Source organism: Physella acuta, unplaced genomic scaffold, assembly GCF_028476545.2.
Source record: "Physella acuta isolate Inbredline_101_S28 unplaced genomic scaffold, ASM2847654v3 ptg000149l, whole genome shotgun sequence".
Classification (NCBI taxonomy): domain Eukaryota; kingdom Metazoa; phylum Mollusca; class Gastropoda; family Physidae; genus Physella; species Physella acuta.
Window position 1 is genome coordinate 12,501 of NW_026731668.1, and position 27,382 is coordinate 39,882.

Here is a 27,382-nt window from a genome sequence, read left to right on the forward strand (position 1 = left end):
ATATATATACGATCGTCTGATAAAATAAACGTACTATTTCAATACATGAACTGTTATCATAAACACAGGTGATTTAAGATATGTCATGTTATTTCTTTCAAGCTAAATAACAGAACAGATATTTGGATCGGTATCTATAAACCTAGAGATGAAGTAAATTGGAAGTAAGTTATTTACAGTTTAAAACCTGAAACTTTTCTCGGATGCTATATTTTGAATGTATTAAAATTAATTTAATTAATTATCTTTAATAATACATTTTATTTGTGTTTATTTAGACGGTTGGACGGGAACAGAATTTTGTTTACTAACTGGGAAGATTTCAGTTCAACAAGATTTTTGTGTGGCGATATTTGTGTAGCTTTAAACTATACAGGTCATTAATTAACTTCTTTATTGCATGTTTTTTTAACAGCTCATATGTTTAGTTCATTATCTTTAGTCTTTAAATGTAAATGCGACGAAAGAATAATTTACTTAAAAAAAGCTAAATTTATTTTATACATTTATGTTCCGGATCAGACATGAATAAATCAGACACAATGATTTTATTTTTTCTCATCTGAATAAAGAGGCATCGTTTGATCAGTTCCATGCCCAGCCGCCTTTAATATCTGAGAATTCTATATGAATTCACTAGAGGCGTATCTAGGTTTTCGTTGTAGGGGGAGCGAAAAAGAGCAAAAAAAGGCGCCGAATTTTTAACACGTTCTATATATTTGTAATATATATACATATATATATATATATATATATATATATATATATATATATATATATATATATATATATATATATATATAATTACCAGCTGTATGTCATTACTTCGCTATGATGTAAAATAAATTGAAAGTAGCACTCTGAAGAAATAAGAAAAAAACACACAATATAGGCCGACAAAACAAAAATTGCATCAATCTAAACAACAACAAAAAATCTACACACACTACAACCAAAAACAATGAACGTAACACAATCTGTTTTGTAATTCTTTTAAACACATTTGTTTACATAATAATTCCTGGAAATTATTTAAGACAAGTGATATAGGGGAAATATATACTCTCTTAATATAAATATGTATATATCTGCACATTTAATTATAAATGTCAAAACAAATAATTAATTACTTTAGAATATAATCTAATTGTTTAAACACTATTCGTTTTTACAAAATGTTTTTGTCTATAATCATAATTTAATATATCGTCCATCATAAATGCTAAAGTATTACAACATAATAAAAGTTTTTAAAATCAGAGTTGGTATAAAAGCACGCTTTTCGATATGATAGAAAAACATCAGGAATAACAGCCTATATTTAACTAAATATCGGTTTTTTAGTTTAGATCATATATTTTTAATTAACTGCTACTTTTTTGTGTTCTTTACAGATCATTTTTTAATATAGTGATAGCTATGAGTTAGATCACTGTATTGATCTCAAACCTTTTTACTGGCAATTGCAAAAACAATATTCACAGAGTTTTACGTTTAAAAAGCTAATTTTCTGGCGGCATGGTACTTTGGTACATCATTACGCGTTTTTCTACATGTACTTAACAGATCAGTTCGGGGTGGGTTGGGGGGGGGGGGCTGTGGGTTCAACTTCATTCACCACTGTCCGATCACTTTAGGTCAATTATCAAACCCAGTGTATACCTATGTGTGACATTAATGTCGCTCTACACAATTGTGGTGGTGAGGTGTGTGTGGGGGGGGGGGAGACAACCAACTCAGAGTGAACATAGCATAAGTTTTTAGATGACTGTTCTAAACATACATATATATTACACAAATATATATTGCACACATATATATTACAGAAATAGATTTAAATAAGTAGCATTGGTATTATGACAATATTTTTTTTACAGAGGGGTCTATGGGGGAGGGGGGGTTGTAACTCTTTCATATAATTTGTAATCGTAATCACTATCGCTCGAACTGTAAGAATACTACTACTTCATCGTGATGACGTTGTTGCCACTACGCAGTTTGCTCATAAGTAAACTTAAATAGAGGTGCCACATCAGTTGTATTTGTTTCTGTATTGTAATTTTTTAAAAATTAATCACACGATTCAAATTGTATAATATATTAAGAAATTATGTGTGAAGTTTTATGTATAACATTTTCTAATTCAATTATTCGTAAGCAAATACATTATACAGTTGCCTTAAACTTAACACCTCTCTTGCCAAGTTGTACTACCCGGAGAGGTTTTTTAAACATTGCAATGCATCGTAATGGTTATTTTTAGAATGGCAAACTGATGCAGCTGTTAATACGTGTTGTAAACGTAGACACTACTAGACTTGTACAATAATGCTTAATTGCTGCATGAAAAGAAATCTTGTGATTTACATAGATGTGCCGACCAAAAATATTTTTTAACAAATATCATTGTTTAAAACTTTGAGTTTAAAAAGTTTCCAAAAAGGCGCCACTTGCTGAAAATGGCCAGACGGGGGGTCGGCCCTCCCCCTGCTCCCCCCCCCCCCCCTGCGTACGCTACTGGAATTCACTCTCATACCATTAAAATGCAAATTTGAAATTTCTATTTCGAAGTTCTTTAATATATTTTCAGGGTACGAAATAGTTTATATTTTAATGAATTGATAATCTACTTATGTTAAAACTATTTTCAATTTTCTCTTAGGAAAATGGCTTCCATTAAATTGTGAATTACTTAAATCTTCATTGTGCAAAATAAAGTTCTTAATTAAGCATATTACTGCAATCAGCACCTCAGATACAAGTATGTAAACCAAAAAATACTCTGGTACAATTTAAGAGCTCTATAGTTGAGAGATTTTTAAAAATACTTTATTTATCTACTAATTTAGCAAATTTATTTTTAAATTTCGGAAAAAACAATTTGCAGCTATATATATATATATATAATTACATTTGAATCATATGTTTTTCAGAATGTCCAGATAGGCGGTGGTTGTATTTTAATGAACACTGCTACCTTGTAGTAAATGAAGAAAAAACATGGACCGATTCGAAGAACTTTTGTTTAAGTTTGGACGCTAATCTTGCTTCGTTGGAAAGTCAAGAGGAGATCGATTTCTTAAAAACAAAGGTACTTTATGTTACATTTGTATATATAATGAATATATATATATATATATATATATATATATATATATATATATATATATATATATATATATATATATATATATATATATATATATATATATGCCTATATATATTATACATGTATCAAAATTCCTTTAGTAAGATAAAACTATATTATTATATTCAATATTAAGCTATTTTTTTTAAACAGAATGTACAAGTAGTGTGGATAGGATTATCCAAAAATATTGTAAATAAAAGCTGGGTGTAAGTAAGATGCATGTATCTTGATTTTTTCCCATCATCAGCGGTATTAACAAAATAAATTGTTGTATTGTTTTAATTACTTATGATAGGATAGGTATTGTGTACAATAAAATATTGTAGTTGACTGTATCAAAGTGAAACAAAATCATAATATCATAACTTTTATCATTCTTCCACCTATCACAGTTGGGAAGATGGAGGAAACAGAAATCTAGCACGTTGGGATGTCGGCGAGCCAGGAAATTCTTTTTATGGAAAACACTGTGGTCTGGCCAATAACTTGTGTTAGAATAATTACTTTTTTTTTCTAACAAAAGTGTAAAAATGCGTACACGTATATGTTTTCACACACAAACACACACGCACACGCACACACACACACACATACATATATATATATATATATATATATATATATATATATATATATATATATATATATATATATATATATATATATATATATATATTTATATGTATGTATGTATGTATGTATGTATGTATGTATGTATGTATAAAGCAATGTCTGTGTGTCTGTGTGTGTGTTTGTCTGTCATTTATGCATTACCGCACCTCTCATCCGATCGACTCGAAACTTTGAGACGTTGTTGAGAAATCTCCTTGGAGGTTTCTGCGAAACAAAATTTCAATTTCTCAGGTGTGGCATCCCGACAAGGCGCTATTTGTTTTTTTTTCTCAATATATGGTATATAAAAATAAAAGACGATGGCGGTTTCACACCGTTCATCCGATCGCCATAAACTTTGGGGAGAACACCTAAGGCATGTTTCAGTTAAAATATCTTTTTTTTCAAACTTCGCAAAGGTGTCGCCCGGGTAGGGTGCGTTTTTTCTGTATACACGGAATATTAAATAAAATACTTAAAAAAACTTTTAAAAAAACCACGTTTTTCTTGTGGACTAAAAAGTAGAAAATAACTATTTACATACATTTGATGACAAAAAACGTGGGTACGTTCACCATCAAATTTCCCGACCCATCTGCCCGACCAACGTTTTTTGTCATCAAATGTATGTAAATAGTTATTTTCTACTTTTTTGTCCACAAGAAAAACGTGGTTTTTTAAAAAGTTTTTTTTAAGTATTTTATTTTCTCCTTTTTAGTCCGTTGCTACACATGAAAAACGTGGTTTTTAAAAAAAGTTTTTTATATAGTTTATTTTCTACTTTATCCAATGACTTGATTAAGTATGACTTGACTAAGTGTTTATAAATACACGGACTAAAAATCTTGAGCGACCAGGATTCGAACCTGGGTTGTCGCGGCCACAGCGCGAAGTACTAACCACTATACGATCACGGCCAGCGCGCTCACATCGATTGGGGCCGAAGTAACTGTGTCAATAGGCCTCAAGTCTTGTCGGTATCTTTAGAAATCATGTCCTCAATTTTATGGTCCTTGGGGCGTAATTAAATTAAGCTAATTACGGTCACTAATTGCTAGTTTTTATGATTGCATCTGAAATTGTTAGGCGAAAGTAGCATGCATGCCAAATTTCAGGTCTCTAGAGCAATCAGAAGTGGGCTAATTTTCGATGTCAATTTTAACAACAAACATCCAAACAACCAAACAACCAAACAAACGCGAAGCTGAGTTAAGAAAAACGTGTTAAAAACGTGTTAAAATGAAAGTCGGATGCGGTTCGGCACCGTTTTTATGAGAGCTATAAACATTTCGGGAGTCAATGAGAATACTCAGAAAAAGGTTTCTATGAACAAAATCATTAACATTTGATATGGGTGACGCCCAGGAGGGTGGGATATCATTCAATACACAATTTGGCGCCCAGAGTTCCAGAGCGGCTATGTTAGCACTTTGCATCCGTTAATCGTGCGTCCTGCATAGCGGGTAAGGGGTACTACTATATTCAGCGTTAAAAATTCAACAGGCGCAGCCGCCGGCATAGGGTAGATTGCACGACCCGAAGCGCCCCGGGCTCCCCTGCGAGCTCTATGGCACCTAAGTTCGTTTAAAAAAGGCTTTACAAGGCTTTAAAAAATGCTTACCAGGATAAAAAAAAACATATTGTTTTGCGTTGATTGTTTTTGGTTGTATTGTGTGTCAATTTTGTATGTTTTTATTTAGAGTGATTAATTGTTTTAATTTGTCGGCCCACATTGTGTGTTTTTTCTTATTTTCTAAGAGTACTAATTTCAATTTAATTTATATCATAGCAAAGCAATGACATACAGTTACTATATATAAATATATATATATATATATATATATATATATATATATATACATGTATATATATATATATATATATATATATATATATATATATATATATATATATATATATATATATAAAATTCATTAAACATTTATTCGTTTATTTGTTTAATTTGTTTATTCGTTCATTCGTTCATTCGTTCATTTGTTCATTCATATAGATATGAGTGTATATTTGAACTTATTGTGTATATATTGTAATCTTGCACAAAAATCACATGAAAATTTTGGCAGTTTTCACCGTTTTACAACTCATTACTTCATCACATACGGCGTGTAGGGGACTTATTTTAATTGGGCTAAAAAAAATTAATACTTCTTAAGTGTTTTCGAGTCGTTAAAAATTGGCTTAACAATTCTGTCCGTGTCTGTCTGTCTGTAAACACAATAACTTCTATCAGTACTTTCTTTACTTCCGGTTTCTCAAAACCCAATAATTTTGGTACGAAATTTTTTTATAAAAGTATTATATTTTATGCAGTTTTATAAACTTATATGTTTATGTATAAATTTTTAGACAATTCTCGGTACCTATAAGTTGTATTTTACTGTATTTTTGTGAAAACTTTCTAACTTGTATACAGTTTCAAAAAGTAGGCGAAATTTCATATTTATAAGTTCATAGTCTTTGATTATTCTCAATTTTTCAATTGGCTTCTGAAATCCTAAGTGATACTTTGCTATATTTCAAGTTTTTAAATAGTGATAATTTAAATACCGTTTAAGTTAATTAGACCAACTTTAACCTATAGGTATAATTACTCATTCTCTTTATTATGGGAGATTTTAAGTGACTTTTGGAGAACGGAAGTAGTGCTCTATGATATTTCCAATTTCTCAAAAAAAGAAAAGAAATAAATGTTTCCTTTAAAAAGTACTAATTTAACGCTTTATTATACAAACACTTATTGCGTTCAAACAGTTCGTAATTTTGTCATCTATTCGATAAAATTTTACTTTTAGAATGTAGGTTTTTAAAAAAATTCATGAAAAAAAAATGTCTAAATCCCGATAAGATTTTCAGTGCCGTCCCCATTACTGCTTTATAGAAATATGCGAAAAGTTTAATTGGAGATCAGTCCAGCTTTACTTGGTAATATAAACAAAATGCTATAATGTTTGATAGATCGCTGGGAGAATTACTACTGCTATGAAAGTAAAAAGTATGTCTGCAAGGTTCGAAGGAATAAGCCGAATTGCCCAGAAGAATTCAGTATGTAATTGTAATTGTAAATATATATATATATATATATATATATATATATATATATATATATATATATATATATATATATATATATATATGAAATTAATTGTTTAATTAATTAACTAATTCATTAATTAATTCATTAATTCATTAATTCATTAATTCATTCAATTTATTCATTAATTTATTCATTAAAATTCATTAATTCTTCATTAATTCATTCATTCATTAATTCATTCATTTACTCACTCACTCACTCACTCACTCACTCACTCACTCACTCACTCACTCACTCACTCACTCACTCACTCACTCACTCACTCACTCACTCACTCACTCACTCACTCACTCACTCACTCACTCACTCACTCACTCACTCACTCACTCACTCACTCACTCACTCACTCACTCACTCACTCACTCACTCACTCACTCACTCACTCACTCACTCACTCACTCACTCACTCACTCACTCACTCACTCATTCATTCATTCGTTCATTCGTTTATTCATTCATCCATTCATTCATTCATTCATTCGTTCATTCATTCATTCGTTCATTCGTTCATTCATTTACTTGCATTTGAAACTTTATAAAAAATAACTCGATTAAAGATGCAGAATGTAAAGAATCATTCATGTGGAACTTTGAAGACAACTATTATTTTTATAATAATAAAAAGCGACAATGGGTAGGGGCAAATAACAGCTGTTCAAAATGCAGGGCTGAACTGGTTAGCATAGAGTCACACAAGGAGATGGAGTTTCTAAAACAGAAAGTAGGTGAATTTTTTGAAAAGCGATAACTTAATACATGTGTCTACTGTTAAATAAAAATGTACCGTGTTTCTGATAATAAGCATTGAGATACTGCAATTCAACCGGTAAAAAGGTCTTTGACACTTTACTTGTAATATGTAAGAATCACAAGTTCTAATGACTACGCTACTAATGACTCAATGTGCGATATTTACATAATTTTTTTAATTTTATAATGGTTTTTATAATTTTAACTAAATAATTTTAGACTCCAGATCTAGGACTAACTTTCTCTTCGTCCGACAGCTGATCTCTAGACTCTAGATCTAGATCTTGAGAAATGTATTGTATACTCAAATTAGAAGAACTGTTGAAAATTGATAATAGTATTGAAACCTAATAAAAATAGCAAACGGTCGTATCCTTAAAGCTATAGCCAACAGAATATTAGCTTTATAATGCGTTAAACGTTTGAATGGGCACCAAAATCTTCGATGGAAGCCGCCATTATTGTTATAAAAAAATAAATCATGTTACGTTACTATAAGTAAAGTCATTATTCTGAACTTTTATAATTAAAGTGGTTAATCTACCAATGAAAATATCAATAAATTAATTAACGTCTTTAAATTAATTTGTGATTAACAGTTTGGTTAAAAAGAACATTGTTCTCTACCTAATATTTATGTTACATCTCTACACAGAGTGCAGATTCTCTCTTGTAACCAAACAGACAAACAAAAAAAATTAAAATAAAAACAAACTTGAGTTTTTGTAATAATTAGAGATTTTTTAAACTTTTCGTAACATAATTGTGTATCAGATTTGTAATTTATAATCAAACCTTACATGATTGCTGTGAATATGATCAATATAAGTAACACGGTACAATATGTTACGCTTTATTCTTTTACTCGTGATAGACGTGATTCTATTATCCAATTCCAAATTTTAAAAAATAATGTATTTATTTTTTATAATCTAGTTTTAAATCTACATTATGTTCTAAAATAGAGGATAAATGAGCCTGTGTTTTATGCTTGAATTAATATTTGCCATGTATTATATTACAAAAATTAAACTCTTTTATGTATTACATACTTTAATCTTTAATACATCTAATGCTTTGTTTACCAAACAGGTCAACGAGAGTGTTTGGATTGGATTACTTAGAGAAAACAAAGAATCCAGTTGGAAGTACGGATAGAAAAAAACATAGAACCATACATAATTAGAGAGTAGAGACTTAACCTGATATGCATGAAAGCACCTCATCATTCAAGTAGTTTTCTATTTAAAGATATCATAACTACTGTAATAGTTTCGCTCTTCAGTATGTCTGTCCGGAAAAAAAAAACAAGGAAAATAAAAAGGTTCACAGGAAACGACAGTGACGTCACATGAAATATAAAGCAATTTATCAAGACGTAACAAAACATGTAAAGTTTTAAAGCTGGAACAGTACACAATTAATTTACGAAAAATTGTCCGAGACCCCGTGCAGATGAGGCTCGTTAGCTGGGGACAGCAACTCTTCTAGCAGAGACAACTCCAAAATCAAACTACTGCTGCCTTGTAGTTTGTTCTTGGTTGGAAAAAGGCTATGGAAGCAAATTTAAAAAGAAAAGCAAGCTGAATTCGGAGTCCATGGCATCAGAGGCGTAGCGAGGGGAGCGGGGGGGGGACATATGTCCCCGGGCGCCGACCTTAGAGGGGGGCGCCAAAATGGGTTGGAAAAACAAATTTAAAGTTTGAGAGAGGGGGGGGTGCAAATCAAAATTTCGAGGAGGAGGGGTGCAAATCGAAAGTTTAGGGGGGGGGGTGCAAGTCAAAAGTTCGAGGGGGGTGCAATTCGAAAGTTTTAGGGAGGGGGGTGCAAATCAAAAGTTCGAGTGGGGGGGGGGTGCAAAACGAAAGTTTGTCCCCGGGAACGGTCGCTACGCCTCTGCACTGCATATGTGGCGCATAACCAGTTGACACATAATAATGAATTGTGTTTTAAGGAATCCCTTCCAACAATAAAATTAAGAACAAAAAGTCCTAAGTTCCAATCACAAAAAAAACACATATAAATAAATCACACGTGATTGTAAGTAACCTTTAATCCAAAAAGAAACAAACCATGCTTATTTTATGTTCATTTAGATGGCCAAACGGTGATTTTGCGAATTTCACAAACTGGGATAAAAACCAACCTCTTGATGTAGAAAGCAGAGAACATTGTGTGCATGCAAAGTACATAGGTAATTGTAGAGTTTTTAATATTTTCTTTTAAGGTTTTACAACCGTTATTTATAAAATTATTATGATGTGTAGTACTGGATAATTACATTTTAAATGTCATTATCATTTCATATTGTGTTTGTGTAGCATACATAAAGTAATTTTTTTACTAGAAAAAGATCTTTGGCTTTAAAGAAATTGTTAACAATTAAATTCATTAATACTGTACAACAGATAAATGGCATGACTTTCCTTGTGCAACATTAAAAGCATCGCTCTGCAAGAAAAAGTCGCAAGACATTACACTAAATGGTAATTACTGCATAGAAATAAATAATCATAGCTAACTATGGGTGTGTATATGTATATATATATATATATATATATATATATATATATATATATATATATATATATATATATATATATATATATATATATATATATGTATATATATATATGTATATATATATATATGTATATATATATATATATATATATATATATATATATATATATATATATATATATATATATATATATATATATATATATATGTACTAGCTGTATGTCTTTGCTTCGGTATGATGTAAAATAAATTGAAAGTACTCTGAAGAAATAAGTAAACAATGTTGGCCGACAAAATAAAACAATTTATCATTCTAAATTTTTTTAAAAAAGATACAATGAACGTAACACAATCTGTTTTGTAATTATTGTAAAAAAACAATTTAATATAATGAATCCTAGAATATTAAAGACAAACGAACTGGGGGAAATAATCACTCTCTTAATATAAATATGAATATTTCTACAAATGTAATTGTAAATGTCAAAACATATCACTAATTTCTTTAGTATGTAGTAAAAAACTTTATTTTATTTGTTTTTACAAAAATGTGTTGTCTACAATCAAAATTAAATATATTGTCATCATAAATGGTAAAATCTTACAGCATAATGTAAGTTTTTAAAATCAGATTTGGTATAAAACCACGCTTTTCGATTTGTATTACTTTCTCGTATATACGTAGTATAGAGAAAGTATTGTAATCGTGCAAAAAAAAAATCGAGATTTTTACAAATCTCGACATTTTACACCTCACTGATACGGTTGTCCGTATGTCTGTGTGTGTGTGTGTGTGTGTGTCTGTGTGTCTGTGTGTAAACACGATAACTTGAGTACCGTTACAGCTAGGTTGATGAAATTTCATATATAAGTATTATATCAAAATCGTAGATCCGTATCAACTTTTGAGCGATTTCCGACAACCGGAAGTGGTACTTTTTCTACTTTGAATTTTTCAAAAGCCTATAACTTGAGTACTATTTCAGATAGATAAATGAAATTTCACATGTAAGTAAAAGATCTAATTCTCTACCTTCTGTTAAATTTTGAGTAATTTCCGTTGACCGGAAGTAGTAATTTACGCTACTTCCGATTTCTCAAAAAACTAATGTAAATTTTTAAAGTACTAATAATATTGCGCACTATTATGCACATTTTGTTTCGGCGTTTGTTTGGTGCGCAATGTTTTTTTCTATGAGATTCTATTCTATTTTTAAAAGTTTAAGTAATTAAAAATCATGTCTACATTCCAAGTTATATAAGAATATTCGAGAAAGTTTAGGGGAGATCACTCCCGGTTTATATTAAACCTAAATTTAATAACTGGATCATTTTAAATAATAGCATACATGTAACTCAAACATTGTTCTTACAGATCAGAATACACATTTTCTAAATTAGCTATTGTTTTTGTATTCCTTAAAGATAATTTTCTAAAATAAAAATACGGTATGGGTTGGATCACTGTATTGCACACACATCTCTTTACTGGTAATTGCAAAAATAAAATAATACTTAAAGAGTTTTACCTGTTTCAAAAGCTATTATTCGGGCGGTTAGGTACTTTGGTACCCCATTACGCGTTTTTCCCAAATGTACTAACAGATCAGTTGGCTGGGTTGGCTGGGGGGCGTTCAACTTCATTTACCGCTGTCCGGTCACTTTAGGTCTATCTTACCCAGCGTATACCTAGGTGTGACATTAATGTTGTGTCCCGTTTTAGGTGGTGAAGTACGGGGAAGGGGGCCGGTTGGGGAAAACCAACTCAGAGTGAACATAGCGTCAGTTTTTAGATGATGGTTGTAAATACATATACAACTATACATATATACTGATTCAGAAATAGATTTTAGTATGTAACAGTGGTAGGTAGGTAGGTAGGCAGGCAGGCAGGCAGGCAGACAGGCAGGCAGGTAGGCAGGTAGGCAAGTAGGCAGGGAGGCAGGTAGGCAGGTGTGCTGGTAGGCTGGTAGGCAGGTAGATAGGTAGGTAGGTAGGTAGGTAGGTAGGTAGGTAGGTAGGTAGGTAGGTAGGTAGGTAGGTAGGTAGGTAGGTAGGTAGGTAGGTAGGTAGGTTGGTAGGTAGGTAGGTAGGTAGGTAGGTAGGTAGGTAGGTAGGTAGGTAGGTAGGTAGGTAGGTAGGTAGGTAGGTAGGTAGGTAGGTAAGTAGGTAGGTAGGACGGTAAGTAAGTAAGTAGGTAGGTAGGTAGCTTGGTAGGTAGCTAGCTAGGTAGGTAGGTAGGTAGGTAGGTAGGTAGGTATGTAGGTTAGGTAGGTAAGTAGGTAGGTAGTAGGTAGGTAGGTAGGTAGGTAGGTAGGTAGGTAGGTAGGTAGGTAGGTAGGTAGGTAGGTAGGTAGGTAGGTAGGTAGGTAGGTAGGTAGGTAGGTAGGTAGGTAGGTAGGTAGGTAGGTAGGTAGGTAGGTAGGTAGGTAGGTAGGTAGGTAGGTAGGTAGGTAGGTAGGTAGGTAGGTAGGTAGGTAGGTAGGTAGGTAGGTAGGTAGGTAGGTAGGTAGGTAGGTAGGTAGGTAGGTAGGTAGGTAGGTAGGTAGGTAGGTAGGTAGGTAGGTAGGTAGGTAGGTAGGTAGGTAGGTAGGTAGGTAGGTAGGTAGGTAGGTAGGTAGGTAGGTAGGTAGGTAGGTAGGTAGGTAGGTAGGTAGGTAGGTAGGTAGGTAGGTAGGTAGGTAGGTAGGTAGGTAGGTAGGTAGGTAGGTAGGTAGGTAGGTAGGTAGGTAGGTAGGTAGGTAGGTAGGTAGGTAGGTAGGTAGGTAGGTAGGTAGGTAGGTAGGTAGGTAGGTAGGTAGGTAGGTAGGTAGGTAGGTAGGTAGGTAGGTAGGTAGGTAGGTAGGTAGGTAGGTAGGTAGGTAGGTAGGTAGGTAGGTAGGTAGGTAGGTAGGTAGGTAGGTAGGTAGGTAGGTAGGTAGGTAGGTAGGTAGGTAGGTAGGTAGGTAGGTAGGTAGGTAGGTAGGTAGGTAGGTAGGTAGGTAGGTAGGTAGGTAGGTAGGTAGGTAGGTAGGTAGGTAGGTAGGTAGGTAGGTAGGTAGGTAGGTAGGTAGGTAGGTAGGTAGGTAGGTAGGTAGGTAGGTAGGTAGGTAGGTAGGTAGGTAGGTAGGTAGGTAGGTAGGTAGGTAGGTAGGTAGGTAGGTAGGTAGGTAGGTAGGTAGGTAGGTAGGTAGGTAGGTAGGTAGGTAGGTAGGTAGGTAGGTAGGTAGGTAGGTAGGTAGGTAGGTAGGTAGGTAGGTAGGTAGGTAGGTAGGTAGGTAGGTAGGTAGGTAGGTAGGTAGGTAGGTAGGTAGGTAGGTAGGTAGGTAGGTAGGTAGGTAGGTAGGTAGGTAGGTAGGTAGGTAGGTAGGTAGGTAGGTAGGTAGGTAGGTAGGTAGGTAGGTAGGTAGGTAGGTAGGTAGGTAGGTAGGTAGGTAGGTAGGTAGGTAGGTAGGTAGGTAGGTAGGTAGGTAGGTAGGTAGGTAGGTAGGTAGGTAGGTAGGTAGGTAGGTAGGTAGGTAGGTAGGTAGGTAGGTAGGTAGGTAGGTAGGTAGGTAGGTAGGTAGGTAGGTAGGTAGGTAGGTAGGTAGGTAGGTAGGTAGGTAGGTAGGTAGGTAGGTAGGTAGGTAGGTAGGTAGGTAGGTAGGTAGGTAGGTAGGTAGGTAGGTAGGTAGGTAGGTAGGTAGGTAGGTAGGTAGGTAGGTAGGTAGGTAGGTAGGTAGGTAGGTAGGTAGGTAGGTAGGTAGGTAGGTAGGTAGGTAGGTAGGTAGGTAGGTAGGTAGGTAGGTAGGTAGGTAGGTAGGTAGGTAGGTAGGTAGGTAGGTAGGTAGGTAGGTAGGTAGGTAGGTAGGTAGGTAGGTAGGTAGGTAGGTAGGTAGGTAGGTAGGTAGGTAGGTAGGTAGGTAGGTAGGTAGGTAGGTAGGTAGGTAGGTAGGTAGGTAGGTAGGTAGGTAGGTAGGTAGGGGCGTCATGATGAAATAATATTAAAAACATCATTACGGTGTTTTGCGATAGGAACCGGTTGTTATGGTATGCAAGCTAGGGAGTTTCGACTAAGGAGAATGTAAGAGATGCTCCGTGTAATGCCGATATCAAGGTTAGTTTTATGTTTATTTAAACAAGCTTAGTAGTTGAATAAATAGCGATGAAAAACGTGGGGCGCCGTGATTTTCTTACAGTTTCTAATACTGTTGACCCTCTACAAGCTCCCTAATAAAAGTCAATAGTATTATCTAATCAATAGTAATATAACTTTTACTTAGGCGCCCCACGTTTTTCATCGCTTATAGTAGAGTGATCGCTTGCATTATTGTGATGTATAGTATTTATTTTCTACTTTTTAGTTCAATCAGAAAACGTGGGTTTTTTAAACTTTTTTAATGATTATTATATTAGATTCCAACAGCTTCAATGATCATCTAATTCAAGAATGAAAGGGTTTTATCTATATTGATTTTAGAGTTTAGAGCTACGGTAAAAACTAGACTTTAGTCAGCCGTAGATTCTAGATCTAGATCTATATTTAACTCTACCTAGATCTAGAATTTATTCCAATAATGAGTATATATACTAAACTATTTTAGGCCTTAAAAGTTTTATAAAAAGCTTTGTTTGTTTAGCAATGGTAATGGCTAATTTGGAAAATATTTAATTTGAAATAATAGGGCCTATTCGCGTAACTCAAGTTTCTTACGCTGACTCTAGATCTAAGTAAAGTACCCCACTAATTCTGCATCTCATCGGAAGTGCCTAGGTAGCTGAGATAGTGTAGTAGTTACCATGCGTACGGGTTCGAGACACATCACGTCAATGTCAATTTTTTTTTTTCAATTTTTTTTTTTTTTAAATTTGAATGATAATGACTACTCAGCATATGAAGGGATAGTGTGGTCAGACTCATGCTCTGCCGAAATATGCGTTTTAAAAAAAAACACATGTCGTCTGAGGTGTGACGTCTGGCTTTTTGCGTAGAAGTGTTACAGTGGAAAGGGAAGGGAAAAGATAAAAATCGACAAACAATCATGACGTCACGGTTTTTCAAGAATAACTGGTAGTCTAATAAAATATACAAATATAACGAAACGGTTTCGGTTTAAAGGGAAATTGATCCCCTAGATTTGGTCCGAGTTTTGGTCTTTTATTTTCTTTTTATCTATCACCTTATTAATTAAAACCACGACTTACGTCAGAGATAGAAAGTAGATAATATTTTGAATATTAAAATGTTAGAGTAGCATATTCATGAATTCAAATTGTTTGGTTAATGTTGAACAGCTGAACTAAAGTTGTGACTAGGCCTAGGCAATCATGACATAAACAAATGGGGGATGTGTCTTTAATATAGTTCTAGAGTTCAGTTTCAAATCAAACTAGAATTTTCTATGGCACGCCAAGAAGCTGCTTTTTCGTTTATTGGAAACATAGACTTTAAAAAAGCTTTATTTCAATCGCCTTCTCCTGTACTAGAAAGCTCAAAAGTAGCAACAAGACCAAAATAATTCCATCCATGTTTCTCATCTACAAGGTTAAGCTTGAACAGGACATTGGTACAAATTTGTACTGTGTTAAAAAGATCCGCATATACAGAAGCTAAAGTTTTATAATGCATTAAACTTTTAAATGGGCAACATGACCTTCCATGGAAGACACCATGTTATTTGTAAAAAGTTAATAAATCATGTGACGTCACTATAACTAAAGTCATTGTTCTGAACTTTTTTAACGTCTTTAAATAAATTTATGATTTAACAGTTTGGTAAAAAGAAATTAAATTATAGATTTAAATTATAATAGTGTATGCGCTATTTAATAGTCAGGAAATTTCTAACTATGTTCCCTAAAACACGAGGTTGTAATTAAAAAGATATTTTGATTCACTGGATGTGTATAAAAATCACCTGTTTTCTGAAAACAATTCAAGTCTTGTAAGTTAGTTGGATCTAGAATTCAACAAACATAATGTTTTATTATTACCAACGAATGTGAAATATCAATTTATTTTGTAGAAGTTGACCTTATTGTCTAATAAAAATATACATTCAACAAAGACACGGTAAATGTTTCTGTAAGAAAAAAAAGCAGTGTTTGTTGAAAAATGCACTGATGGGGGGAGGGGGCGGGGAGCAATGGTCATTGGTTTAATTAATATGCCTGAAGTTTGCTAGAAATTTTTGATTGTGGTTGTGTAGGTGGCCGCTAAGGCAGATCTAACTAGTCAGGGAGTCGTTGTTACATTCAGAGAGTAATTTTATGTACAGTTTCAATCCACTGAAAGCTTAAACCCAATTTGAGTTGACAAGTGTGAGCTAGTACGGAAAATGGGAGTGGAGGGATCTAGTTGGTGTTGTAAGGAAGCAGTTGTGGTTAAATGTGATATACTGAAGATGATCCGAAAGTATATACCTTGTGCGGAAGTCACAAATATCAATTGTATACGTTTATTAATCTCTACATATTTCAGATCCAATAGACACCTACCTTAAAAATACAACAGTAAGAAATGGAACATTAGACACAGTTGGAAAAAATACAATCGAAATCGGCTTGACAGTCACAGTTTCTATCGTCATTGTCGCTGCGCTAATTATGAGCTATATTTGCTATTCGCGAAGAGGTAATGTTGCTTTTAATAAATGAATACGGCTCTTATTCTTATAGCAAGCCGGTCTGTCTGTTTGTCTTTTAGGCATTACTAAACCTTTCATCCGAAAGTTGTTGAGAATACACCAGGGGAGGTTTCTGCAAAAACATATGTTTTTATTTCGCAAGGGCGACGCCCCGGAAGGTACAACTTTTATCTATATATGGTATATAAAAATAAAAATCAACTCGAATGCGGTTCGACACTGTTTATTTGAGTGTCATAAAATTTTACCGAGTTAATTATCATACTTCTGAGAACGTTTTTGAACAAATTTCTTAAAGGCGACGTCCCGGAGGGTGGAATTTTTGTCAATACACGATTCCAAAGCGGCTATCTTAGCACGATTTTTTGTAAATACACTTAGCACTTGTTATCCATTAATAGAGCATCCTAGCGGGTAAAGGGTACTACTTTATTCAGCGTTAAAAATATAACAGGCACAGCCGCCGGCGCCCGGGCTTCCATGTGAGCATTATGGCGCGAGCGTTCGTATTAAATAAAGGCTATACACCTAATACACGATTGGCAACAATAATTGTTGACTATATTGAATCAGGCGCGTTCTTCTGTGCCCTTGCATGGTGCGATTAGGCGCCATGAGCTTTCCAGTGAGCGCAATGGCGCCGACTTTTGTTTTAAACAGTGTGATAGACTATGGATAAGATGGAGCTTTATAGTCGTTCACTAAACTTAATCAGGCGAGTCTGCCGACGCCCCGATATGATGCGATTCGGCGCACAGTACTAGCCCTTGTGTGATATGGGCCATAAGTACGTTTTAAAAATGGTGATAGAGTATGGATAAGATTTAGTATTATAATCGTTCACAAAATTGAATCAGTTGCGTCTGCATGCGCCCCGGCAGGGTGCGATTTGCCCAGGGCTATACTGTGACTAGCCGTCAGACCGCGACAACGCTCGGGGACGGGCACGCTAGTTCCCAATATAATAACTATAATGTTTGAGCAGATTTTATTCATCATGTGTATGTATTACGTAGTATCATGTAATGTGATAAATGGCCGCTTTTCTCTGATATCTGCCTGCTTTTCTTTCTATGTGTTCTTTTTTTCTTCAACTTGAAGTCAACAGATTAGTCTTAGATAAGTTTGATTTCACCAGCTATCGACTATCATAGTTGCAACCATTTAAAAAAAAAAAAGATTATATCAGTAACGTAAAATGATTCAAGTGCTAAAATGTACCTAACTCTCTTATAAAGTGAATACACTTTCTAAAACGTTTTTTTTAACGAAAATAACTTTGTTAATCGGGTTTTTAAGTTTTTAATAATCTATTATAAAACCATACACCATAAGCTCATTACAGTACATTCTCTGTTGTTTATTTTAGTTTTGAAGATGCGGGTCTTAAATCAAAGGTAAGAGTTTATTTACCTAAAGTTTCGACACAATAAAACACGGTGAACAAGCTAGTGTATATATCCATTACGTCGAGTATTTTTTTAATTTACACATAATTTTTATATATGCTCTGGCCAGCCCTCTCTCATTTTGAAAAGAAAATGCAATTAAAGAAATACATATATCAGTAATGACCAATCAAATGTTTTCTACATCAATTGCAATATTTTGTATGTATAGCAAATTTTATTAATACATAAAAAACAGCTTTTAATTATAAAGATGGGCGCCATGTTTAGTGTAAAGAGCAATAAGTATGTCATTAAACAAATCAATAATTGTTGTTGTTAAAATTTTAAGAGCTTGTGTTTTTCTTGTTTATGTTTACAGAAACTTCGCAACTGCAATCACTACAACCAACGAAAGTATATACAATTTATACTTTGTTTTAAATGGTTTTTTGAATTCTAATTAATGAGACCTATATATACAAAATTAGATTTAGTGTTTTTAAAATTACATTTTTCAAAACATTTATAAATATGTTTATTTGAACAGTTGAAGATGATTATGAAACTCTTGATGAAACCGTGAACGAGTTTTATACACATTCTGAAGGAGATCAAAACCATGATTATGACCTTAACTTGGACAGAAACGCGGAGTGCATGGTTAACTTAAACCTAAAATGTCCAGAACCTGGAGATGGACAAGTCAGCGTACCACCATTGCCGTGTCGTCCACAACAGTGTCAGTACATCGAGTTAGGACTTGTTCCTATACGTGAACATCGGCCCTCTTCTCAAGACATTACAAGTTGTTTGAATACATCCAGCTTTAAAAGTCATTTGAAAAATAAAACAAATACTGATGAAAGCGATGCTGGACCCTCGGTAAAAACTGGCGATAAATCGATTGAACACAGTACGCTTGAACTGTCTAAGATAATAAATACTAAATTAAACTCACGACAACAAGAATTCAAAAAACGAATGGATGCGCCCATACTCCCAACAGGAATCAAGGCAGAAAAACAACAGCTTGGTGTTAATCCCTACGATTCTACGAGTAATTATATTTACCCCGCAGAAGAAAACGAATATTTTCCGTTTTCTGATCACAATCACACAAGTACACTTGTTGATAACACTAACGGAGGCAACGATGAGTATCATATTCCATTAGAGCCGGTTGTTTTCATCAACTTCCAGACTTTGAATCATTCGTTTGATCAAACAGTGGCTGTAAATGACTCAGGTAACAAAAAACAAAACGTAAATGAAACAAAGAAAGAGAATAAATACGGAAATAGTGACAGATTTCTTACACCACTTGAACAAAGCTTTGACGATAACACACGCGAGGATAGATGTAAACTTGATACAGTTAACGTTATGAATGTCATTGATAATGGAAACTATTCGGATACATTTACGACTGAAAAACACTATGCTAATGACGAAAGTTATATATATCCCATCGACCCCGATGACACCTCACTGCCAATTGCTTATGGATACCATACTTGGGATGGAGCACATGCTAAGGGCGATGCTATTGGCATTAAAAATATCCATGCTGATCTTGGATTAACACAACAAGAAATAAAAAGTACTAAGGACGACATGAATAAACGCGATCCAATGGATAATTTGATAATAAACAAAGTAGATGCTGATGACCAAAGTTATATATATCCCATCGACCCTGATGACCCCTCACTGCCAATTGCTTATGGATACCATACTTGGGATGTAGCACATGCTATCGACGATTCAATTTGTAGTAAAAATATTGATGTTGACCTTAGGTTGCCGCAACAAGAAACAAACAGTACTGCAAACGACAGCTAAACTTCTCAAAGTATGTTAAAGATAAATCGCGACACATTGCAAACAAAGTATTAGACTTCAGAGGATAATCTCAATTGCTGACAAATGAAATTTAACTAGCTGGTATACATGATGTTAAATTATCAATTCATTTTTTTTCTAGCCCAGTGGAATCAATTTAATAGAAAAATCATTAGTGTAAATAAAATAGAGAAATTAGTAGAGTTGTTTGATTTGATATTTTTATTTGATCCTTATTTTGAATTGTTAAATTAAAAATTAAAAATAATCATGTAACTGATTGTAAAATTAAATTATCTGCCTCTTCATTTGTATATTGTGCATGCTAACGTTCATTATTTCTACTCGTAGCCATTATAGTGTTTATAGTTTGTTCTACCGTTATCAACGGTTAGTTATTAGCCATAATATTATCTGATCAATATCGATAAATATTTGTTGCTATGTCTAAATTAGATGATTACTCATATTCTTAATTATTACTTTATTATTTCCTTATGCTGTTTTACAACTTTAATAATGATGATACTGCTGTATTTTAATTTTTTTAAATTCAACTGATGCTTACAAAATAACAAAAATTAAAATAAAATAAAAACATGATATTTTTGTAGGAATTTAGCATTGATAAATTAGAAATTGGGTTAGTGTCTAAGATATTGAAATGGAATGAAATGTTTTACAATCCCAACTCTATCTTTTATTAATTACTTATATAAAATAATGTTACAATGAATGTATTTTTAATTATTTATTTACAAGGTGTGTATGACTGCTTGCAAATATAACATGTTACTCATACGGTATTACATTTCAATGTGTAAGTCTGTTTTTTTTAAATATTTCTTAACTAATGTATAATATACTTTTAAATTCCTTTTACTTTTCTATAATCATGAACTGTATCGTATATTGTAAACGTACTTTTTTAAATAAAGTATTTAATATTTATTTATTCGATTACTTGTACACTACTTTTGCTAATTTTGTTTTAAAAATGTATCGAATACAGGGGCGGAACTACAGTGCCGCCAGACCCCGCAATGCGGGGGGGGGGGGGGCAGACCGATTGGGGTCCCAAAAATCCTGGCTAAATTATTTAAAAAAAATATTAGGTGGAGGTCGAGTTATCTTTCTTCTACAGTTACAAACAAACACGATAGTCGGCAAACGTCTTTGAGCAAAATGCGCAGACTATAGCTCGAGAGACCGCCAGACATATAGACAACTTCAAAGACGTAGCCTACCGTTCTTTTTTAGTGGCGTCGATTAGGAGAACAAAAAAGCATTGTTATATTGTTTACATTATTAAAATACATATCTATGATTGTGTGTTTAAACTACTGGTCTGAATTCTACAAAAAACAGAATTATTTATTTGATCTCATACATTTATAATTGCGTTCATTTTTACTTAAACAACTGTATCAATAAACTTGTAAAAGTTTAAGTTATCTCCCTTCAGCGAAGCATCTGAAATTTGACTGTGCCGGTACGCTTTGAAATCGGGCTGGGGAAATGTTGCGGCGACTATCCTGGTCTTCTAGACGACCGGAAAAAGTCGGCACTATTGATGTAGATGTTTATCGGCGCTTTCTTGTCCCCTTCCCTTCCCAACTCTCTCCCCTCCCCCCTCCCCCTACCCCTCACCTCTACCCCTCACCACACCCTTACTCTTACAATAAGATGTAATGCATAGATTAACGAACTACTATGAACTACTGAACTGTAAACTGACCACTTCTGCACATTTTGTTAAAGACACTAGTCAGTAGTTGTTCATTTACCTCAGGGGTCTCCAAACTTTTCAGTCCGAGGGCCGCATTACCCATCAAATTTCAGTTCGGGGGCCAGTTTCTTCCAGGCATGTCTTTAACTTTTCTGGGCAAAGTTCCTCAGCCATCACAAACAGACGATTTTTCCTTGGACAAAAAGATCTCCGCGGGCCGGATGAGAGAACTTCGCGGGCCGCATCCGGCCCGCGGGCCTTAGTTTGGAGACCCCTGATTTACCTGATGAAAAGGGGCGGAACTACAGTCCCGCCAGACCCCGCAATGCGCGGGGGGGGGGGGAGGGGGCAGGCCGTTTAGGGGCCCACGGCTGACCAAAATTAATATTTTTTAAAAATTTTGAATTTAATTTTCGTGCATTTTTGCCTTAATATTTGGTTTGTAAAAGAAAAACACTGTAGCTGCTGTACGATTATCTTTATTTTACAGTCACTATACCACGCTCTTCCGCAAAAGATAAAATCCATTACACAAACTACAGTGTAAAATATAGGCAACTCTTCAAATTTCAATGACTTCTTTGACTAGTTGCCCCCCCCCCTTCGATAGCTAAATAGAGGACACGTAACTGTTTGACCGATCCACCAAAGTGTACTGTGGTGGATGGGGCAGGGGATGGGGACCAAAAAGGGGATTCAAAAATTGTCGACAATTTTTTTTACATATTTAAAACAGTTATTCATAGTTGTATTTTTTAACCATCGTCAAGGCCGAGTTCTATTTCCCTACAATCAAACACACGCTGTCGCCGCCAAATATCTTTTTAAAAAACAACAAAGTCCATAGCACGAAAAGCCGCTACACATGAAGTGGGCTTTCATAATGAACGGTTCTTATTTGCGGCATTGGTAAGGGACCCGAAATCCATTGTACATTTTTCAATGTTAATATATGTTTGAATTTGTATCCTGTACTATCTTGTATCCTACAAATAATTAAAAAAAATAATATAAAACTAGAAACTTCAGTTTTATATACGTTTACTTGTTTTTGCTTTTACAAGAAATATAGCAAACTTTTAAGAACTATACTTCAAATTATCTCCCCTGAGTAAGTTTTACAATGGGCGATGCTGACGTACATAGATCAAGGCATTTTGTTGTCTCTTTCAAGTTTTTTCCCGAGCCGACCCCTATCCCATCCCTCTTTCTCAACCTCACAAGTATCGAGGAGATAAATGTATCGTTTATGAACTACTTCCTAACCGTACGATTCACCACTTCAGCACATTTTGTCAGACACTAGACAGCACTAGATCTAGTCAACAGATATTAATTTACTTTCATAGTATTAGCCTATTAGGCACATCTAATGCACAAAACAGGGCAGGTAAGATTGTTTTTTATATAATTATTAATTAGAAATTAATTAGAACGTTTAGAATTAATTGAACATTATTAATAGTCAATTAGTATTTTTTAAATGACGTCATTGAGGTGGGGGTATGTGAGGGTCTGGCTTTTTGTTAGTCCTCCCCCCATCCCATAAATCAGAAGGTTATCTAACGCGTGACCTGGCCACAGACAGTTGTACATGTGAAAAACATTTTTCTCTCTATTATTTTTATTATGCATTACTGCATCATTCACCCAATCGCCATGAAAATTTGGAAAGCTGATGAGTACAGCCCCGCAAAGGTTTCTGTCATAGGCCTAACATTTGTACATATTTGAGTGGGGACTCCTAACGGAAATATGTGATTTAGCGCCCCCGTGATCCTGCATAAGCGGATGATGTTACTACTTGAATACAACCGGCGGCAGTGTCATCCTGAGCGCATCACATATGAGCAAGGTGGCCCCCACAGACAGTCGTTTAAAAGTTCCCACAACACTAGGCACAAGTCTCGCTACAACACTCGATGACTAAATCTAATTAGGTGTCGCACCAATGTTTCTTCCAGGGTAGACTGTTTTCGGGGGAGGGGTCGGGGGGGGGGGGGGAGCTCTGCCGGAAGAAACAATGTGTCGCACCCATCACCCGTGCAGTAATGTAACCGGTAGCTCAAAGAGCCCCGTGACTCCCCTGACACCTGGGCCGTCGCCGAGGGACTTACAGCATGCCTTGGCGTGTCTAGTTGGTAGTGTGGACAAACCCGCGCTCTAAGATCCAAGAAATGAACTGCCGACATTGTTAACATTTAATTCAACTTCTGGCAAACAGGGCACACGGTTGGTAACGTTTTGATGAAAGCCTCAGTTTGGTGTGTTGGACTAGATTTAGAAAGGGGCCAGCTCGTGTGTTGGAAAACCTCTAATTTATTCGTGTACCAGATGGAATTTTTTTTAAATTTAGAGCGACCCTTAAACACTTTTTTGCCAGTTTTTAAATGTATTTTGTATTTTTCATACCTACATCAATACTATTGTAGAGAGTATTTGAAAAAAATATTAAAATCCAACACTTACACCCAGCAATAGCTACGTTTATTTTACGTGAGTAGTTAAAGGTGCTCGTGCTAACGACACAGGTATAAGTCCCACTGTCCTCACACTTCACATTATCTATGACGTACGAAAGTCTGTGACCTGTTGTATGGTTCAGTACACTTCCGTCATCCTTCACTATCGTGAGTTGAGATGTTGGCGTACCTTCATCACACATTAACATCACGTACCTATCTAGTGCTGTGTTAAATACTTTGTAACCTGGCTGACTGTCTTTTGGGAATAACGTTTCCTTATCTGTTAAACAATCTTACAATGTTACAATATTGTAGTTTCAAATACATTTGAATTTTTAAAAAAAATAGACTACTTTTTAATATGTTCGACATTCTAAATGAAACTACTAAAACGTTTAATAAAAAAAACATGATAATATAAACAATCACATATACACGCATATACTTACAAATATATACGTAGTACACACACACACACACACACATATATATATATATATATATATATATATATATATATATATATATATATATATATATATATATATATATATATATATATATATATATATATATATATATATATAGGGCCCAAAAAAAATCTGCGGGGGGGGCCTTTTTTTTCTAGTTCCGCCACTGATCGAACACTAATACTCTAACATATAACCTAAATAGTTTTAAATTTAATATCATTCCGTTTTACAAGTAACACGATACTAAAACTAATTTTCTATTACTCAACATAACATAGTCTGCTGATATTGCTTGGTTAGACCTTATATAACAATTGCAACCTTTTTTATTGGACATTTATTGCAATTGTCATTTTCTTCTAACAATAAAATGCATGTTACTTCTATTGAGTATGTTTTATATTTAAATACATATGTATGTATAGAAAAAAACTCATATGTATGAATGTGAGAATGATATTAAGGTCAAAGTTGATGTTGTTGAGAAAAGTTGGCCAGGTCAAAACATGAAATTTTGTTATTTAAACATTGATAGCCGGGCTGGACTGGTGGCAACTGCAGTGGAGTAGCCAGGATCGTCGCAAGGGGGGGGGGGGGGGGGGTTCCAATTTTTACCCGGGGACAAACTTTCGATTTGCACCCCCCCCTCAAACTTTCGATTTGCACCCCCCCCCTCAAACTTTTCGAATTGCACCCCCCTCATACTTTATATATATATAACCCCCCCCCCCTGCCTACGCCACTGCAACCATGTGAAACCTGTGTTATTTTGCTGTGTTATATAAATCATAAAGGTTGTTGCTAGCAGGTTGTTGGAGCAGGTCATTACCCCCCTCCCCCTTGGACATCTCCACTCCTTGTTGTTAACCCTCTATCAATTACCACCAATCAATTACACTCTTTTAAATAAGTTTCAGCCTACGTATCTATTGTAACAGAGTTTCTTCCAGGCATCTCTTCGGGGGGGGGGCTAAGCCGCCCCCCCCCCCCCCCCGAAATTTTTTTTACCGCCCCCCCCCCCCCCCGAACGAAATGAAATTCATATAATTTATATAGAAAATATATACTTTTAACAGTGTCCGCCCCCCCCCCGAAGAAAGTTTACCGCCCCCCCCGAAGAGTTCAAGTGCCCCCCCCCCCCCGGAGAAAAAAGTCTGGAAGAAACACTGTATTGTAATTAGTCATGGACAGTGTGTTATGGCAGGAAATGAACGGTGTCAACGGTAGTATTGAAACTTGAACGTCGTATGCTGCATAACAATCAGTCAAGTAATAGAGTTAAATGGGTAGGCCGGTCCTAGACTCTACCGGGAACAGTTTCTAGCATTATGTGTAAAGCATAATTAGAATACTAATAACGCAATAAAAGTAAAATGTGTACATTTATTAAAAAACTAGACTACCCGTCATCCCTTGGATAACTGTGGGTTTCGGGGGTCATCCATAAAAAAACATCACGTCTGTCACTTATCGTCACAAAAACCAGATCCCACATTCAAAAATTTTTTTTATCTTTTAATAACACCGATTTTGGACTATCCCTTCATATGCTGACGTCACAGGTGACCTACTCAACTCTACTTCACCTGCCCAGTGTCCCGCCAAGTCTCAGACAACATGTTTTTATCGTTTAAAAAAAACCATTCCGGCCGAGCATGTCTCTGACCACACTATCACTTCATATGCTTAGGACAAAAAAACAGATGAACTCAACTTCTCCTGCCCTGTATCCCGCCACGTTCAGATAGGCAACTTTATCAATCACATCTAAAAAATTTAAAAAAAAATTAACATTGACGTGATGTGTCTAGAACCCATGCCACCCGCATGATAGCCTATTACACTAACAACTTAGCTATTTAGATTTTTATGGTATACTTTAATACTTTGAGTATGCTTATACACCTTATTTACGCGAATATTCCCTATCTAGATCTAGATCTAAGTCTAGTAGTAGTAACTTTCAAATGCCAGACAACAAAGGCTTGCCCTTGTGATATAAAGTTAACATTTGACTTTTCTGTTTAAATATTTTTCTGCTAATTATCATTCAAAATTAAAAAAAAAAGTCTTCCTTATTCAACTTAATTCAAATGCAAAACAAAACGTAGTGTGTCTTTCTAATCATAGGTACTGTAAACCATTTGACATAACTTATATGGTTATATTCAATAGCACATTTAACCCCACCTTGTCACACCCTACATACACATGTCCATATGACTTCAACATGATAACATTTTAATTTAAAACAATGTTGAAAAAATGCAGACATATTAACAAAGAAATTTTTACTTTTCCTCAACCTATTACATTTTCCAAGACCACAACCACACATTATATCAATTATATGTTATTGGTTTCCTAAGTCTATATGCTTTAATGCCACAACTCTTTGTGTTCTGTTAATGTCACAACTCTATGTGCTGTATTAATGTCACAACTTTACACGCTGTATTAATGTCACAACTTTACACGCTGTGTTAATATCACAACTTTACACGCTGTGTTAGTGTCACAACTCTATGTGCCGTGTTAATGTCACAACTCTATGTGTTGTGTTAATGTCACAACTTTACATGCTGTGTTAATGTCACAACTTTACATGCTGTGTTAATGTCACAACTTTACACGCTGTGTTAATATCACAACTTTACACGCTGTGTTAGTGTCACAACTCTATGTGCCGTGTTAATGTCACAACTCTATGTGTTGTGTTAATGTCA

General features: G+C 34.7%; 1 protein-coding gene across 1 annotated transcript in view; it reads left to right on the plus strand.

Moving 5' to 3' along the window:
• Nucleotides 1–19,989, plus strand: part of LOC131935583 (uncharacterized) — a 23,830-nt gene extending 3,841 nt beyond the window's left edge. Inside the window, exons 3-17 of the mRNA XM_059292068.1 lie at nucleotides 103–164; nucleotides 279–376; nucleotides 2,663–2,761; nucleotides 2,934–3,091; nucleotides 3,302–3,357; nucleotides 3,544–3,641; nucleotides 6,740–6,826; nucleotides 7,436–7,599; nucleotides 8,721–8,776; nucleotides 9,725–9,822; nucleotides 10,037–10,114; nucleotides 16,591–16,743; nucleotides 18,126–18,153; nucleotides 18,527–18,561; nucleotides 18,695–19,989. Of these exons, the coding sequence (XP_059148051.1) occupies nucleotides 103–164; nucleotides 279–376; nucleotides 2,663–2,761; nucleotides 2,934–3,091; nucleotides 3,302–3,357; nucleotides 3,544–3,641; nucleotides 6,740–6,826; nucleotides 7,436–7,599; nucleotides 8,721–8,776; nucleotides 9,725–9,822; nucleotides 10,037–10,114; nucleotides 16,591–16,743; nucleotides 18,126–18,153; nucleotides 18,527–18,561; nucleotides 18,695–19,989 (2,565 nt within the window). The remainder of the gene's footprint in view (nucleotides 1–102; nucleotides 165–278; nucleotides 377–2,662; nucleotides 2,762–2,933; nucleotides 3,092–3,301; nucleotides 3,358–3,543; nucleotides 3,642–6,739; nucleotides 6,827–7,435; nucleotides 7,600–8,720; nucleotides 8,777–9,724; nucleotides 9,823–10,036; nucleotides 10,115–16,590; nucleotides 16,744–18,125; nucleotides 18,154–18,526; nucleotides 18,562–18,694) is intronic.
• Nucleotides 19,990–27,382: the final 7,393 nt, after the last annotated feature.